Raw genomic sequence first — 13706 nt, 5'->3', positions numbered from 1 at the left:
ATCTGGTTTTTTTTGGTCATGAGAACAGTACATGGAGCTTTAATTAAACACACTGTGGCCCAGACATTTAGCAACCTTGAATAAAAGTAGTTCAAACCCACAATGGAAAGCAAAGCAGTGATGAGGTGTGTGTGTATCTAAGTTAATATATATATGTATGTATTGAAGCATGTATGTTCTTCTGTGTAGCCTGGAAGAAATGGGGTTGCAACAGTGAATTCACAATTTTTATACATAAAGGCTCATTTATAAATGGTAGGAGAAAATATGTGTGTAAAAAACCATGTAGATCCTGTGGGCAAAAGGTATTACTGGGGCTGGAACTCAGCTGTCTGTATTGAAGCAGGATGGGTCAATGTGAGCTCTCCAGTTTCCAGTCCATTTTCAAGCCAATGCCTGCCTAAATGGTGGTGGCTTTTTTAGTGCTAATAGTGACACTGTACTGAGCTTTACTGAGCCCAACCAGTCAGTGTTTCAGTGTTGTCTCTTCCATGAAGCAGGAAATATCTTTTGTACTTGGTGAGTTTTCCCAATTGTGTAAGTTAATTCTGAAATCTTTTTTGACTGAACTCATGTAAATTCATCCTTCCTTCTGGTTTTTTGTAACTCGTATGAGCTTCATCCTGATTTTTTTGGTAACTTGTTTAGGATGCTTTCTCCTATTGCAATCTTAGAGGTTGTAAGTGATGTGCAGATCCCAAAGAACATGACATATTCTGAGGAGAAACTCCAGGGTGTTTGACTACAGCAAGTTTTAAGTTTCCTTGGACAGCTCAGTCATTTTCTACAGCAGTGAAATGAGGATGAACAATGATCTGCCATTTGTTTTAGAATTCTTACAGTACTAGATGTGGAGAGAGCTCTTTGGAACAGAAGAATCTTTGTGGTTTTGCTTCTGCTTTCAGTAGGTCCATGGAGAGAGAGAGAGCTGTTTTGGCTCTGCCAGTCTCTTGCTTTGTGGCAATCCTAAGCACAAGTCTGGAAAATCTTGCAAGAGAAGTTGGAAGTTTGGATGCTTTCTAAGGTGAATATGGACAGCTGGCCAGGCTTTTTGTTCTCAAGTTTGCCTTCCTTTTAAATGCCCTGTGGTTAGTGTACTCATGACCTGAGTCACAGCTACTTTTGCATTTGCAAGGGGCAGCTAAGAAAGTCAGGACTGGGACATGGCAAACTCAAGCTGAACCTAGGCTGGAACATTTTATATGTCTACAGCAAAAAATATCAAGGTCCCTTTTGTAGTTTGTGGACAGGTGTGTATGTATAGGTAACCACAAAAGTGATGTGAGTGTATTTATTGTTTCTCTTTCATTTTCTCTAGCCTCTCTCCACGTTAGCTAGAGGAAATTAAGAGAGTCTGGAAGTTGTGTGTGTTTAAAATTACTATTCTGTTGAAGATGGCCAGGATTGAGCTCAGCTGCAGGGCCATCTTGAGTCACAGAAAAATAATATTTCTCTTAAGATTTGCCTCAAAGGGGTTATCAAGAAGTCACAGGGGGAAAATAATTTGGAGTGCAGCTGGAGCTGAGGTGTTTAGAAATGTGCAGTCTAGGAGTTGGAACAGTCTGGGTGACATGAGTTACCATGAGCATAATTAGATTAATTTTAAACCCTGTTCCTTCAGGAGCAAGTGCTCTACTGTCTCTCTGTTTCATAAACTGTTTGTCCTTTTGAACACATTTCAATTAATTTTGCTGAGAGGAAAAGTAATTGGTAGAAAAGTATTTGGAAATAAATTTGCTTTCTGCAGTGATGGATTAGCTTCCAATTTTCAGTTCCATAACATTCATAAAGAATTTGGGCCTTTGTGAATGCTACAAAGAAAGTAAGATAAACAAATTATTTTTTTTCAGTTGCTATATTTCTTATCCACAGAGACCAGACTTTTTCCTAAATTATTTCCAAATTGTGAAATCAGATTCTCTGCTTAGTTCTTGTGCCAGAAAAACAAAGGTTTACTGTTAATGTTAATTTTCAGGACATCTTTGGAACTGTATTGCTACTTTACTGAGTACCACCTTGGGACATTTATAATCTTGCATGTCTTAATAAATTCAGTATCTTTTTGTTCAGAGTGAAGCCCAGAGTGTTTCTCACAGACAGTCCCTCTGCTTCCCTTCTTTTTACCCCAATGCTTTGTGCAATCAGAGAAGCAGTTTCTGGAGTCATGGATTTCAAAACCATAAAATTAAAGATCTGCAACAATGAAGGTTCTTGTCTTTGGCCCTGGTCAACTTCTTTAGGGAAAACTGATCAGTCTTAGTACAAACCAAGCAAAAAGATCCCACTGGAAATGTGTAACCTGACAAAGTAAATCTTTCTGGGAGAGTTTTGATTTTGTAAATCTTTTAATTGCTGATCTAATGTTGCATTAATGTCAAGAGTTTACAGTGAATATGGTATGAGAAAGGAAAGGGAATCTCTGCGGGTTGCTTTAAGGATTTAAGAACAAATGTTGGTAAGGGCATGAACAAGAACTGTCTTTGAGATCATGCCTGAGCAGCACCCAGTAAGAGCCCTTTCACACTGCAGTTTGCAGGCTTCTGACTTCCTGCAGGACAAACACTCCCAAATCCTGTCTCACTGGCCCTGGTCTGGGAAAGGGAACCTCTGGTCAAGACCTGGTGTAGTGAGCACCAGCAGCCCAGGATGCTCACACACTCCTGCTCCTTTCCACATCAGCTTCTCTCTGACACCCTTTAGACTCTTGTGGCAATGCTGGGTCAGTGGCTCCAAGCTGCCTGGGGAGGCTCAGGGGATTTCCTCTGATGGCAACACACACCAGAAGGCTGTGCTGCCATTCAGAGAGACTTAGACAGGCTGGAAAGCTGGGCAGGGAGAAACATGATGAAATTCAACAAGGGGAAGTTTTGCATTTGGGGAAGAACAACACGATGTCCCAGTATAGGTTGGGGGCTGAGCTGCTGGAGAGCAGTGTAGGTGAAAGAGACCTGGGGGTCCTGGTAGACAAGAAGATGCCCATGAGCCAGCAATGTGCCCTTGTGGCCAAGAAGGCCAATGGCATCCTGGGGTGCATTAGAAAGGGGGTGGTTAGTAGGTCAAGAGAGGTTCTCCTCCCCCTCTATTCTGCATTGGTGAGGCCACACCTGGAGTATTGTGTCCAGTTCTGGGCCCCTCAGTTCAAGAAGGACAGGGAAGTGCTTGAAAGAGTCCAGCACAGAGCTACTGAGATGATTAAGGGAGTGGAACATCTCCCTTATGAGGAAAGGCTGAGGGAGCTGGGTCTCTTTAGTTTGGAGAAAAGGAGACTGAGAGGTGACCTCATCAATGTTTTCAAATATGTAAGGGGTGAGTGTCAGGGAGATGGAGTTAGGCTTTTCTCAGTGGTGACCAGTGATAGGACAAGGGGTAATGGGTGTAAATTGGAGCATAGGAGGTTCAAGTTGAATATCAGAAAAAATTTTTTTACTGTAAGGGTGACAGAGCCCTGGAACAGGCTGCCCAGGGGGGTTGTGGAGTCTCCTTCACTGGAGACATTCAAAACCCACCTGGACACGTTCCTAGGGGATGTACTCTAGGGGGCCCTGCTCTGGCAGGGGGGGTTGGACTAGATGATCTTTCCAGGTCCCTTCCAACCCCTAGGATTCTATGATTCTATGATTCTATGTTTGGTTCAGCCATGGGTACTGATCCAAAGCCACTGATGGCAAGCAGGTTTCTGTCATGAATTTTTTCATTTAAGCTCATCTCATCAGTCAGATTTTCCTCCAGGTTCTTTTTGACTCCAGCCAAGAACATGTTTGCCATGGAAAATGGCTCTTGTGCTGTGTTTCCAGGGTTTGGTTCTCAGTTGCTTTGTTTTTCTGACTGTGGGAACATAAACAATTTTTTAAAATGCTTGAGGGGAAACTGTTTTTCTTGAATATTGACACTTTTCAAGAACAGGTAATGGGCTTCAATTTAAATATCCAGAAGAACTTTTTTTTCCTTCTACACAAAAAAGTTCATTCCAAAAGCTCGTGTGTCTACCCTATAAATTGAAAATAATAGTTTAATAATGAGATTATCACTGAAACTGTAGTTCAAACCTAAATATAGTGCTCATTACCAGTAACTGTGATTGTTAGCTAGCAGATACCACACAAACCAGGCAATAAATTAATTGTAGATTATGACTTGATGTTTAAGTCATTAACCCGTTGACTTGAGTGCAGCTGTGTAGGTTCTCACAATGCAATATCTTCTGTATTTGGCCATCTCTGGACAAAATTTTTCTTAAACTCAGAGATCTCCTTCAAGTACTATCTTGGCATGGTTTGGAACAATTTAAGATTTTTTTCAGTTTCTAAGTCTGATTATTTTCTTGAGAGGCTTTTCACTCAGCAGTGTTTGGTTCTTTTTTAGCACGAATGTGCTTCTCATTCTTTATATACTGGTGATTTTTCTTTCTAGTGATATTTCAAGTATTCTTTTGGTAGTCTTGGCTCATCTACATGGTTTTCTCTGGAGCTGATATCTCGCCAGCACGGATCTGGTGTAGCAGGTATTCTGTAATAAACAAAAATTATTCCAGGGCTTTTTTTGTGCTGTCAAGGAGACTTCAGTTGTGTGCCAGATAAGTAGTAACTGCTATTTCAGTTTTGTAAAATGAAGGCTGTTGACAACACAGCACATTTGCTCAGGGAAGTCTGCAATTCCCAAAGGATTTGTGTTTTTTATTTGTTGCTGTAGTCCCACCAGACATCATGGGAGAGGAGCAGAACATCTCTGTGCTGATTAACCAAGATGTGGAGCTACTCTGCCAAAGCAATGCCATTCCCCCACCCATGCTGACGTGGCTCAAAGATGGGAGACCCTTACTGAAGAAGCCAGGTCTTAGCATCTCTGAAGGTGGAAGTGTGCTGAAGGTAAACAGGACACTCAGGACCATTCCTTACTGGGGAATATCCCCACTGTGAGGGCACCCAGTACCTCTTAGAGACTGGGCAGCATTGGGCCCTCTGGTGCAACAAGGTCATGGACATCTAGATGGTTGCATATTGGTTTTGCAGGGGTAATGCTGGGTTAGAGGTGTTTAGAGACACCAGTGTAAAAATAAAAATGGAAAATTGAACAATCCTTGCAAGTTTCATGTATGACAATGGAAAAAAGAAGAAATTTAGGTTTTCATTGTCTTTTCTAGATTGAAGGAGCTCAAGTCCAGGACACTGGCCGGTACACTTGTGAAGCAACAAATGTTGCTGGGAAAATGGAAAAGAATTATAATGTCAATATTTGGGGTAAGATTTGTTAAGCTTATTCCAGGGATGGGAACAGAGCTCAGAGAGAAATTATGATGTGAGACACTAAGATCTCTGTAATTCATAAACACTTAATTGCTCAGGTTCATGCAGGGAGCTGTTGTTATGTTTGCTGTAGTTTAGCAGTCCCAACAATGTGTGCATACTTTTCAGATTGCTTTGATTTGATTCTGAATTAATACCAGCAACTTTATAGGCCTTTGTCAGCCTGGTCAGGTAGAGAAAGCACAAACATTTTGACTGGAAGCAGGGCAGATGCTTCTTACAAAAAGGTTGAAGCCAATAGAGTACAATAAAGCCCTTTTCATTTTGAAAGGTTTCTTTTCCAGTGCTGCAATTACCTGGCTTTTCTTTTCAGTCTCACCAAGTATTTATGGCTCAGATGACACCTCTCAGCTGACAGTAGTTGAAGGGAGCTTGATAAGCCTGATATGTGAGTCCAGTGGCATCCCACCACCCAGTCTTACCTGGAAAAAGAATGGTGAGTAGCCATCCATTGCTGGGTTTATAAAGCAAATGTGAGAATTCTGACCTGCCAGATTTTCTTTTTCCCATGAACATTTTAGTGAGTGTGTTCTGAGGAATTCCAACATGCAGGTATTTAAATAATCCCAATATTGACTGAAATGAACTACAGTAGTATATTATTCCCCTCTCTATCACTCAGTTCTGCTTTGGTTAGGTATCATTATTCCTGAAAGTGGGCAAGAGAAGTGCAATTCCTGAGCTGAATTAAAAAGTTATAGTTATTGAAACTCTTAATCTCTCTCAAAGTGGAGCCAGGCAGCATCCAGACTTAGTTGTGGGTCCCAGCTGGCAGGGCTGGGTGTCACTGAAGTCCTGCAGTGCCAGGTGGGAGGTTTCTGCCCTGTGATCCACTGTGTAACACATCCTCTGGGTTTTGTTTTTTTGAAATTGCAGTCATGGCACATTGCCTAGCAAGGAAAATGCATCTAGTTGTAGTAATTACTTTTGGGAATGACTCAACCTTTCTTTCATCCTATCTTAATATTTAAGAGAAATCTGCACAACTTGTTGCTTAAGGTGTTAAAGTAATCTAGACAAACACCCTCTGGTGAATCAGTAGACAAAAGCAGGTATTTTTAGTAATTAAGCAGGTATTTTTAGTAATTCCTTTTAAGCAGAGACACTGTTGGAGATAGAATGTTAGGCAAGGTAAGATACTGAACTCCAGTGTAGTCATTCTTCCATTATTAATAAATCTTAACCTATTCCTGTTTTTCTAGAAAGCACAATACAGTGTGGTATGTACCTACCTTAATTAATTTTGCCTTTGCTACATACATTTTCACTTTACTACATAGAGTTTTAAGAGAAAATTAAGTTAATCAAATTCTTTTGAAATCCTGTCTCTTGGAAGCCAAAAAGGCATTGTATGACATGTTCTAATAACAAAGTGCAAGGCCAAAGTACTTACACTTTTATGGCAGAAGGGAAACCTGAACCTGTTTGAAAGTCTAGAAAGGCACTTAGAGAGAGATACAGTTTAGAGTTTTGCTTGAGACTGAGATTTTTTTCATTCTCTTTGGCATTTTATGCACATGTTCATAGAGAGGATTTTAAATGCACAAGTGGGGAATAGAAATTCAGCTTTTAGAATTTTCTGTAGCAAGTGTATTCTTTCTGTCACAAAGTCTTGCTGCAGTTTTCAAGATTAAGATAGTTAATCTTAAGCTCTCCAAGACTGAAAGTTCTGCTCAGAGAATGCACTATTATTTTACTGTCATATTTGTGCCAAGGATTTCCTGAGCAGAAGTGTGTGCACTTGGACTGTGTAACACCCCCTACACAGGTGATGTGGCTGTGCAGAATAAATTATATGTTTCTGAGCACTGACACTGCTGGGGCAGATGGTTATATACTGCCCACGAGTCAGATTTTACTGGAAGTGTTGAATTTTCTGCTCAGTGGAAGCATCCAAATCTTTTTGGATGGATGAGAGCGTGGTGAGAGCTATTGTGCATTTGTTCAGGCTGCTGTGTGTCATTAACTCAGCAATTAATAACAGAAATCCTCAGAACCATGCATGAAGTTTCTCATGCCTGGGGAAGCTCTGACAGAAAATTCCAAGCTGGGCAATTGTGCAGCTCAGTAATTTTTAAAGGACCCAGTGGACTTGCAGTGCATGAGCAAAGTCACTGCCATTTTCTGTGGTTTTATCTCAAAGAATGTTCCTTGCAGGCTCCCTGCTGGTGGCTGACATTTTGGGAAGAGCCCGGATATTATCTGGAGGCAGACAGCTGCAGATTTCCATGGCTGAACAGTCTGATGCTGCATCTTACACCTGTGTTGCTTCAAATGTAGCTGGAAGTGCAAAGAAAGAATACAGTTTGCAAGTATACAGTAAGCTGCCATGAAAAATTCTGTTCATAATTTACCAGTTCCACACTGGAGTTGCATTAGGAAAGTGTTAAGGGATGTTAAGCTGCAGGATTTTCAGAGAGGAAGGGACAATTTATGGATACTCCAAGAAGAATGTTAAGTAATTAAAATTTTGGCAATTTGGACCATGATGTTGCATGTACCTGTTGAAAGTGCATTGTAATGGACAGAATTTTAGGCTTGGCTTTTTATTTTAATTTTTTCTCATGTTTGCATTTTTTAAATTGCCTGTAAGTTCCTTATTCTTAAAAGGTTTGTCCTTTATGGGTTGAGGGGAAGAGAGGTTATTTATTTTTTCCCAGCCCTTTGGAAAACGCTATGGATTACAGAGAGCCCCTGATTTGCCAGCAGCAACCCCCAATAATTGGCCTTTATGAAAATGCTGCTCTAGGAAACTTGATTGTTGCTCTGTTCAGAAACAGGTGAAGATCCTGAAATGTAGCTTCAAGATGTCCTCTAAACTGTGTTTTCTTTTTCTTTCTTAGTTAGACCGACCATACAAAACAGTGGCAGTATCCACCCATCCCAAGTCACTGTTACCCAAGGAAATGAAATTTCTTTGGAGTGCAGAGCACAGGGTATTCCAGAGCCAACAATAACATGGATGAAGGATGGCCACCCACTTGTGAGTGGGAGTGACATTGCAATTCTTCATGGTGGTCACTTTCTTCAGCTGAGAAATGCCCACGTGTCAGACACTGGCCGCTACGTCTGTGTTGCTGCCAACGTGGCAGGGCTGTCTGACAAAAAGTATGATTTAAGTGTTTATGGTGAGTATGTGCAAGATGGGGCAGGCATAACAGAAACTAATTAGACTTCTAAGCTCACCAAAGGACAGCCAAGAAGTAGCTGTGTGGCTAATGCACCCCCTGTATCTATCACAGGCCTTAGTCAAGATCTAATTGCAGTTGCAGTATGACAAAATTCCAAGTCCCATTTTTTAACTCCTAAACATCTTAAAATCTTATCTCTGTCCCTGTTAATATCTTTCTGCCCCCAGCTGCTCCATCTCCTGAGAGGAGGAAGCAAAAAAAATTGTATAGTTTTATGTATTATTGGGGTGAGTGTCATGGTGGGAAATATTCTGTTGTGGGAGATAGAAATTAAATTTTAACAGAGAGTACCCTACTAATGGCTGCTACCAGAGGGTAGTTACTCAAGGATAGACTGTATCTCAAGTACATAATTATCAGGTTCTCCTGTTTTACACAACTGGAAGAGTTTAAAGATGGAAACTCCAACTAATAGTTCATCTCCACACTTTGTCTTGATATAATTGACTAGAACAGCTTCTTACAGCTGCTGTAATTCTTCTAGATAGGATTTTTTCACTTCATTGACCAGTGAATATTCATGTTTTACTGTGCAAGTCAACACAGGAATTCTCATTATTGAAAATGAGGCCTAAATGATTTACCAGTTTTGTTTGTTTTATGTTTTCTTTCTGATCTGGAATGTTTTCTGTACTTTATTCTCCAACTTCTGCATAGTAAGAAGAAATTTTAAACTTCCCCAGAACACTGGAGGATGTTGGTTAATTCTTGACCAAGGTTTTATATTTTAAACAACGAGTTGTAGAACTGCAGAACTCTGCAAATCTTATTATTCCTAACAAAGAAAAGCTAGAAATAAATTTGTGGTAGTTACATTAATAGGAAGTTGTTCTTTCCATTAGCATGTAACTCTGTCAGTATTGGGATTTTTTGCAGTGTTTCTGCTGGAATTTATGATTAGCACAGAATAGACAGAACTACTAAAACCTTACTCATTAGGAATCTTTAGCTGTAAAATAAAGGTTCTAAAACTGATATAATTTACTGTTAATATTCCAAGAAGTTACTCAGTTGGAAATTGTCATTAATATATGGTATTTAATGCCTCAATTTTGTAGCTCTTCACTTGACAAGCTTTTCTTAGCTTCAGTGAATTACTGCTTGGATGACAGAATCTTCTGAGAGCAGGATTAGTTTTTATTTATTCTGAACTACGTTTTGTTTTTTTTTTTTTTTACTTCTATAGTTCCCCCAAATATTGCTGGTGACCTACAGATGCCTGAAAACATAAGTGTTGTGGAGAAGAATCCCTTCTCTCTGGTTTGTGAAGCTTCAGGAATTCCCTTGCCATCAATAACTTGGCTCAAAAATGGGTGGCCTGTCCCACTGAACAGCTCAGTGCACATCCTCTCAGGTACAGAAATTAAGGGTTTTCTGCACATACAGTGCAGGTATTTCACAGGGAAGAAAGTTTGGTCATCTGTACAGACAAGGAGAGAGCTGTTAATCACTGCCAAGCTGTGACTGGGGTCAGATTGGCTGGAGTGGCTGGTGAAGTTTTTAACCTGTGACCAGATTTCATGTGAAAGAGGCAAAGGCATAGTCAGAGACATGGATCAAGCCACTGTTCTGGCTGTTGGTGTGTGTTAGGCCAATGCTTCTTTCCAGAAATGTCAGATGGTAACATCTTGCTTTATCAGTGCCAATAAATATACCACATTAGCTCTTGTCTCTGACTAGCTTTCTCTACCTCTTTCTCTTCACAACCCTTTAAAGTTGAAAAATCTTTGAGAATTCATACACATAACAATAAACAAAACACATTTCTTTGGGGATCTGTATAAAAAACCCCAAACAACAAACACAAAAAAACCCCAAAACCCACAGAAAAACCTGTTAATGAGTCTAAGAAATTAACACATGTAAATACTTCCTGGTCTTGTTGCTAACTGAATCAGATCTTCAGAATATCATCTAATACAGCTGGAATTCTGTGCTCAGTTAAAGACCAGCACAGAATGCTGCCTAGTCCAAGTGATCTGGAGAAACTTACTCCAAGAAAGCAGAGAAACAGATGTGATTCATTGGAGATCTCAATTTTCAGGCTGGAATAACCTGTGAAAAATTGGTTCAGCTGCCTTTTGATGCCAATAGTAATTGACAGAGGTGTCTGAAATAGGAGGGGCTCAGTACCTGTTCCTGGAACTCATCTTCCTGCACAATGACTTAGGGAAGTGATTGATGGGCCAGGGCTAGTTGTATGAGTTTCAACAAGTCCAAGTGTCAGGTCCTGTACTTGGCCCACAACACTCCCCAGCAGTGCCACAGGCCAGGGGATGAATGGCTGGAGAGCTGCCCAGCTGGGAGGAACCTGGGGGTGCTGATTGCCAACCAGCTGAACATGAGCCAGCAGTGTGCCCAGGTGGCCAAGAAGGCCAATGGCATCCTGGGCTGGCTCAGGAACAGCGTGGCCAGCAGGACCAGGGAAGGGATTCTGCCCCTGTGCTCAGCCCTGGGGAGGCCACAGCTTGAGTCCTGTGTCCAGTTCTGGGCCCCTCAGCTCAGGAAGGAGATTGAGGGGCTGGAGCAGGTCCAAAGGAGGCAACTGGGCTGGGGAAGGGACTGGAGCACAGATCCTATGAGGAGAGGCTGAGGGAGCTGGGGGTGTTGAGGATGGAGAAGAGGAGGCTGAGGAGAGACCTTATTGGCCTCTACAACTCCCTGAAAGGAGGTTGGAATGAGGTGGGTGTTGGCCTCTTCTCCTCAGTGACTGGTGATAGGGCAAGAGGTTGCACCAGGGAAGGTTCAGATTAGATAGTAGGAAAAATTTCTTCACCAAAAGAGTGGTGAAGCATTGGAACTGGGTACCCAGGGAGGTGGTGGTGTCACCAGTACCTGAAGGTATTAAAAAAACAGTAGAATTGGCACTTTGGGAGATGATTTAATGGGTGAGGTAGTGTAGGACTGATGGCTGAACTTGATCTTGGAGGTCCTTTTCAGCCATGATGGTTCTAGGATTTTGTGTTACTTGTCCAGCAAATATGGTGAGGGTAGAGCTCAGTGTTTCCAACAGGCAAGAGAGTTACCAGCCCTTGAGATTACAGATGTTAATGAGATGTGTAGACTACAACTGAGATGTTTCTTCAATCTTGGGTTTGCCACTCACAGGTAGAAATCTCTTGAAAATAAGTGCTGATGAGGTTTGTAATAACTCTGATGTAGCCACAGCATCCTAAAGCATAGACCCAGGAAAACTCTCAGACAAGTCAAGGAACTGGGAGGTGTTTAGAAGCTCAGCTAAACCTGGAGTTGAAGCTGATATTTTTCAGAATTTTTTACATTCATGCAGCTCCTAACGTGAGCAGTAGTTTTCAACAGGTGGTCCTGTCTTCTGCTTTCCCAATTTTACATATGGTGCATGGAAAAAGGAGTGGGTGTGTGATTATCCTGTATAAATCTGAGCTGGTATGCATTCCTTCTTGTGGGATGTTGCCATCAGCAGAATGAGGTTCTTCTGAGCTTGTTTCTGTCTTGCCTGTTGATTTCTACACCCACGCTGATATCACCACCCAGACTGCAGAGTCAGGAAGGGTGAAAGACAAAATGATGTTTATTGTCTCTGAACCTTAGCTGCAGAGGAGTGGGGAAACCAGCCAAAACTCAGTGCTTTGTTTCCCAGGAAACTTTGGGCTTTTTTACAGTTCTTTAGAAAACAACACGTGGTAGTGAACTGTAACCAGCATGGCATTTGAAACTTTATTTGGGCTCTGACAAAATCAGCAACAACAAATCTCCCTCTTCATCTAATTTAAGAGGTGGAATACTTTGCCAAAGTAAGATTTTGGTTTTGTTGATTGAAAACATACTTGGCATTGCAGATGATTTAAATGTGTGGACACACTGCTGGCAACTTTGTTATTTCAGATAAAGTGCTGATGTTTCTTTTAAATGATTCCTACATCCTTTAGAAAAAAATTCCACCGTATCACATCTGCTTTCCCTACAGACCATGCACTAAGCTGTATACTAGCTTGAGGAGGTGAAAAGCTTTTATTAAGTTTTAGCTAAATGTAGAAAATAATCCCTCTGTCAGCACTGGAGGCCTGGGTGTGCAAATATGTGAGGCTATAGAAAGTTTGTCACCTGCAGGCAGGTATCTGCTTCATTTTGCTTCTTTGTTCAGGATGTGGGAGGATTCCTTGGGTGGAGGCACAGCCTCCAGGCAGGTCAGCAGTTTATTCCTTCAAAACACATGCCCAGGAACATAGATTTCTGGGATATGTACTGAGAGGGAGACCCCATTGGATATTTGCAGGGAGGACTTGCACAAGGCAGATGCAGTTTACTGTGAGGTAGTGATTTCTAATGGATGAGCTGCTAATGAGAACCTGAAAAAGGCTAAAGGGTGGCCACCACATCTGTTTGCACAATTAAATGCACACTGCTGTTTGTTTTGTTGTTCCTCTGCCAGAAAGGAAGCAAAGAGAACTCGCAGGGATATTCTCGATCCTTTACTCAAACAGAGTTCATATCTTCTCCCTTTTAAGCCAGAGTGCCTGTGCAAATGTGTTCTGACAGCTGTTCTGCTGTAGTGTTAGGAGAAATATGTTATTTGCAAACTTTACATGCAGACCTGTTGTCACCCACTGTTATTATTGATGGCACAATTAATACAAATGCTAGAACAGACTAGAGGAATTTATTCTTCATCTGCATGTGAAAATGCCTTACTGGAGCATTTGTCTGTGTTTATAAAAATAAATGTATTTTTACATTTACACACACCCCTTCTGATGAGGCTTTGTTAATTTTCTTGGATAGTCACCTAGGTTCTCTGTAGGGCAGAGTGAGGGAAAATGGGGCTGTCTGAGAATCTGGGATGGGAGTGGGAGTAAGGTCAGTCACTTTCTCTACTCTTCCTTCTCCATTCTCCAAAACAATGTACATCAAAACCATTCACAGCTTTAAACTTAACCAGAACACTTGAAAAAAAAAGAAAAATAAAGCAGACTTTGGGAGCATGCTGGCTGGAGCAGGACTGTGTATTTTTTGGCTTTGTCCTCAGGGGGCAGAACACTCCGCCTGACACACACGAGCGTGGCAGATGAGGGTCAGTACACATGTGTGGTGACCAATGCTGCAGGAGAAGTGAGGAAGGATTTTGCCCTTTCTGTTCTAGGTGAGTACATAATAACTTCTGATATGGTAGAATCAGAAGAGGGGGCCTCCTGTGTGCTTTTATGCCTGAATATATAACCTTAGAGGGATAAAA

General features: G+C 41.4%; 1 protein-coding gene across 3 annotated transcripts in view; it reads left to right on the top strand.

The window, feature by feature from the left end:
- The window catches only part of HMCN1 (hemicentin 1), a 198571-nt gene that overhangs the window by 123544 nt on the left and 61321 nt on the right, over positions 1–13706 (top strand). For all 3 annotated transcript variants that reach the window (XM_071751315.1, XM_071751317.1, XM_071751314.1), the window contains 7 exons: positions 4690–4865; positions 5141–5237; positions 5617–5739; positions 7461–7622; positions 8147–8431; positions 9681–9848; positions 13500–13613. In XM_071751315.1, coding sequence (XP_071607416.1) covers positions 4690–4865; positions 5141–5237; positions 5617–5739; positions 7461–7622; positions 8147–8431; positions 9681–9848; positions 13500–13613 — 1125 coding nt within the window. The remainder of the gene's footprint in view (positions 1–4689; positions 4866–5140; positions 5238–5616; positions 5740–7460; positions 7623–8146; positions 8432–9680; positions 9849–13499; positions 13614–13706) is intronic.

Source organism: Heliangelus exortis, chromosome 8 (assembly GCF_036169615.1).
Source record: "Heliangelus exortis chromosome 8, bHelExo1.hap1, whole genome shotgun sequence".
In the NCBI taxonomy this organism is placed as follows: Eukaryota; Metazoa; Chordata; class Aves; order Apodiformes; family Trochilidae; genus Heliangelus; species Heliangelus exortis.
Note: the sequence above shows the minus strand (reverse complement) of the source record. Positions and strands in the feature narration are given on the sequence as shown.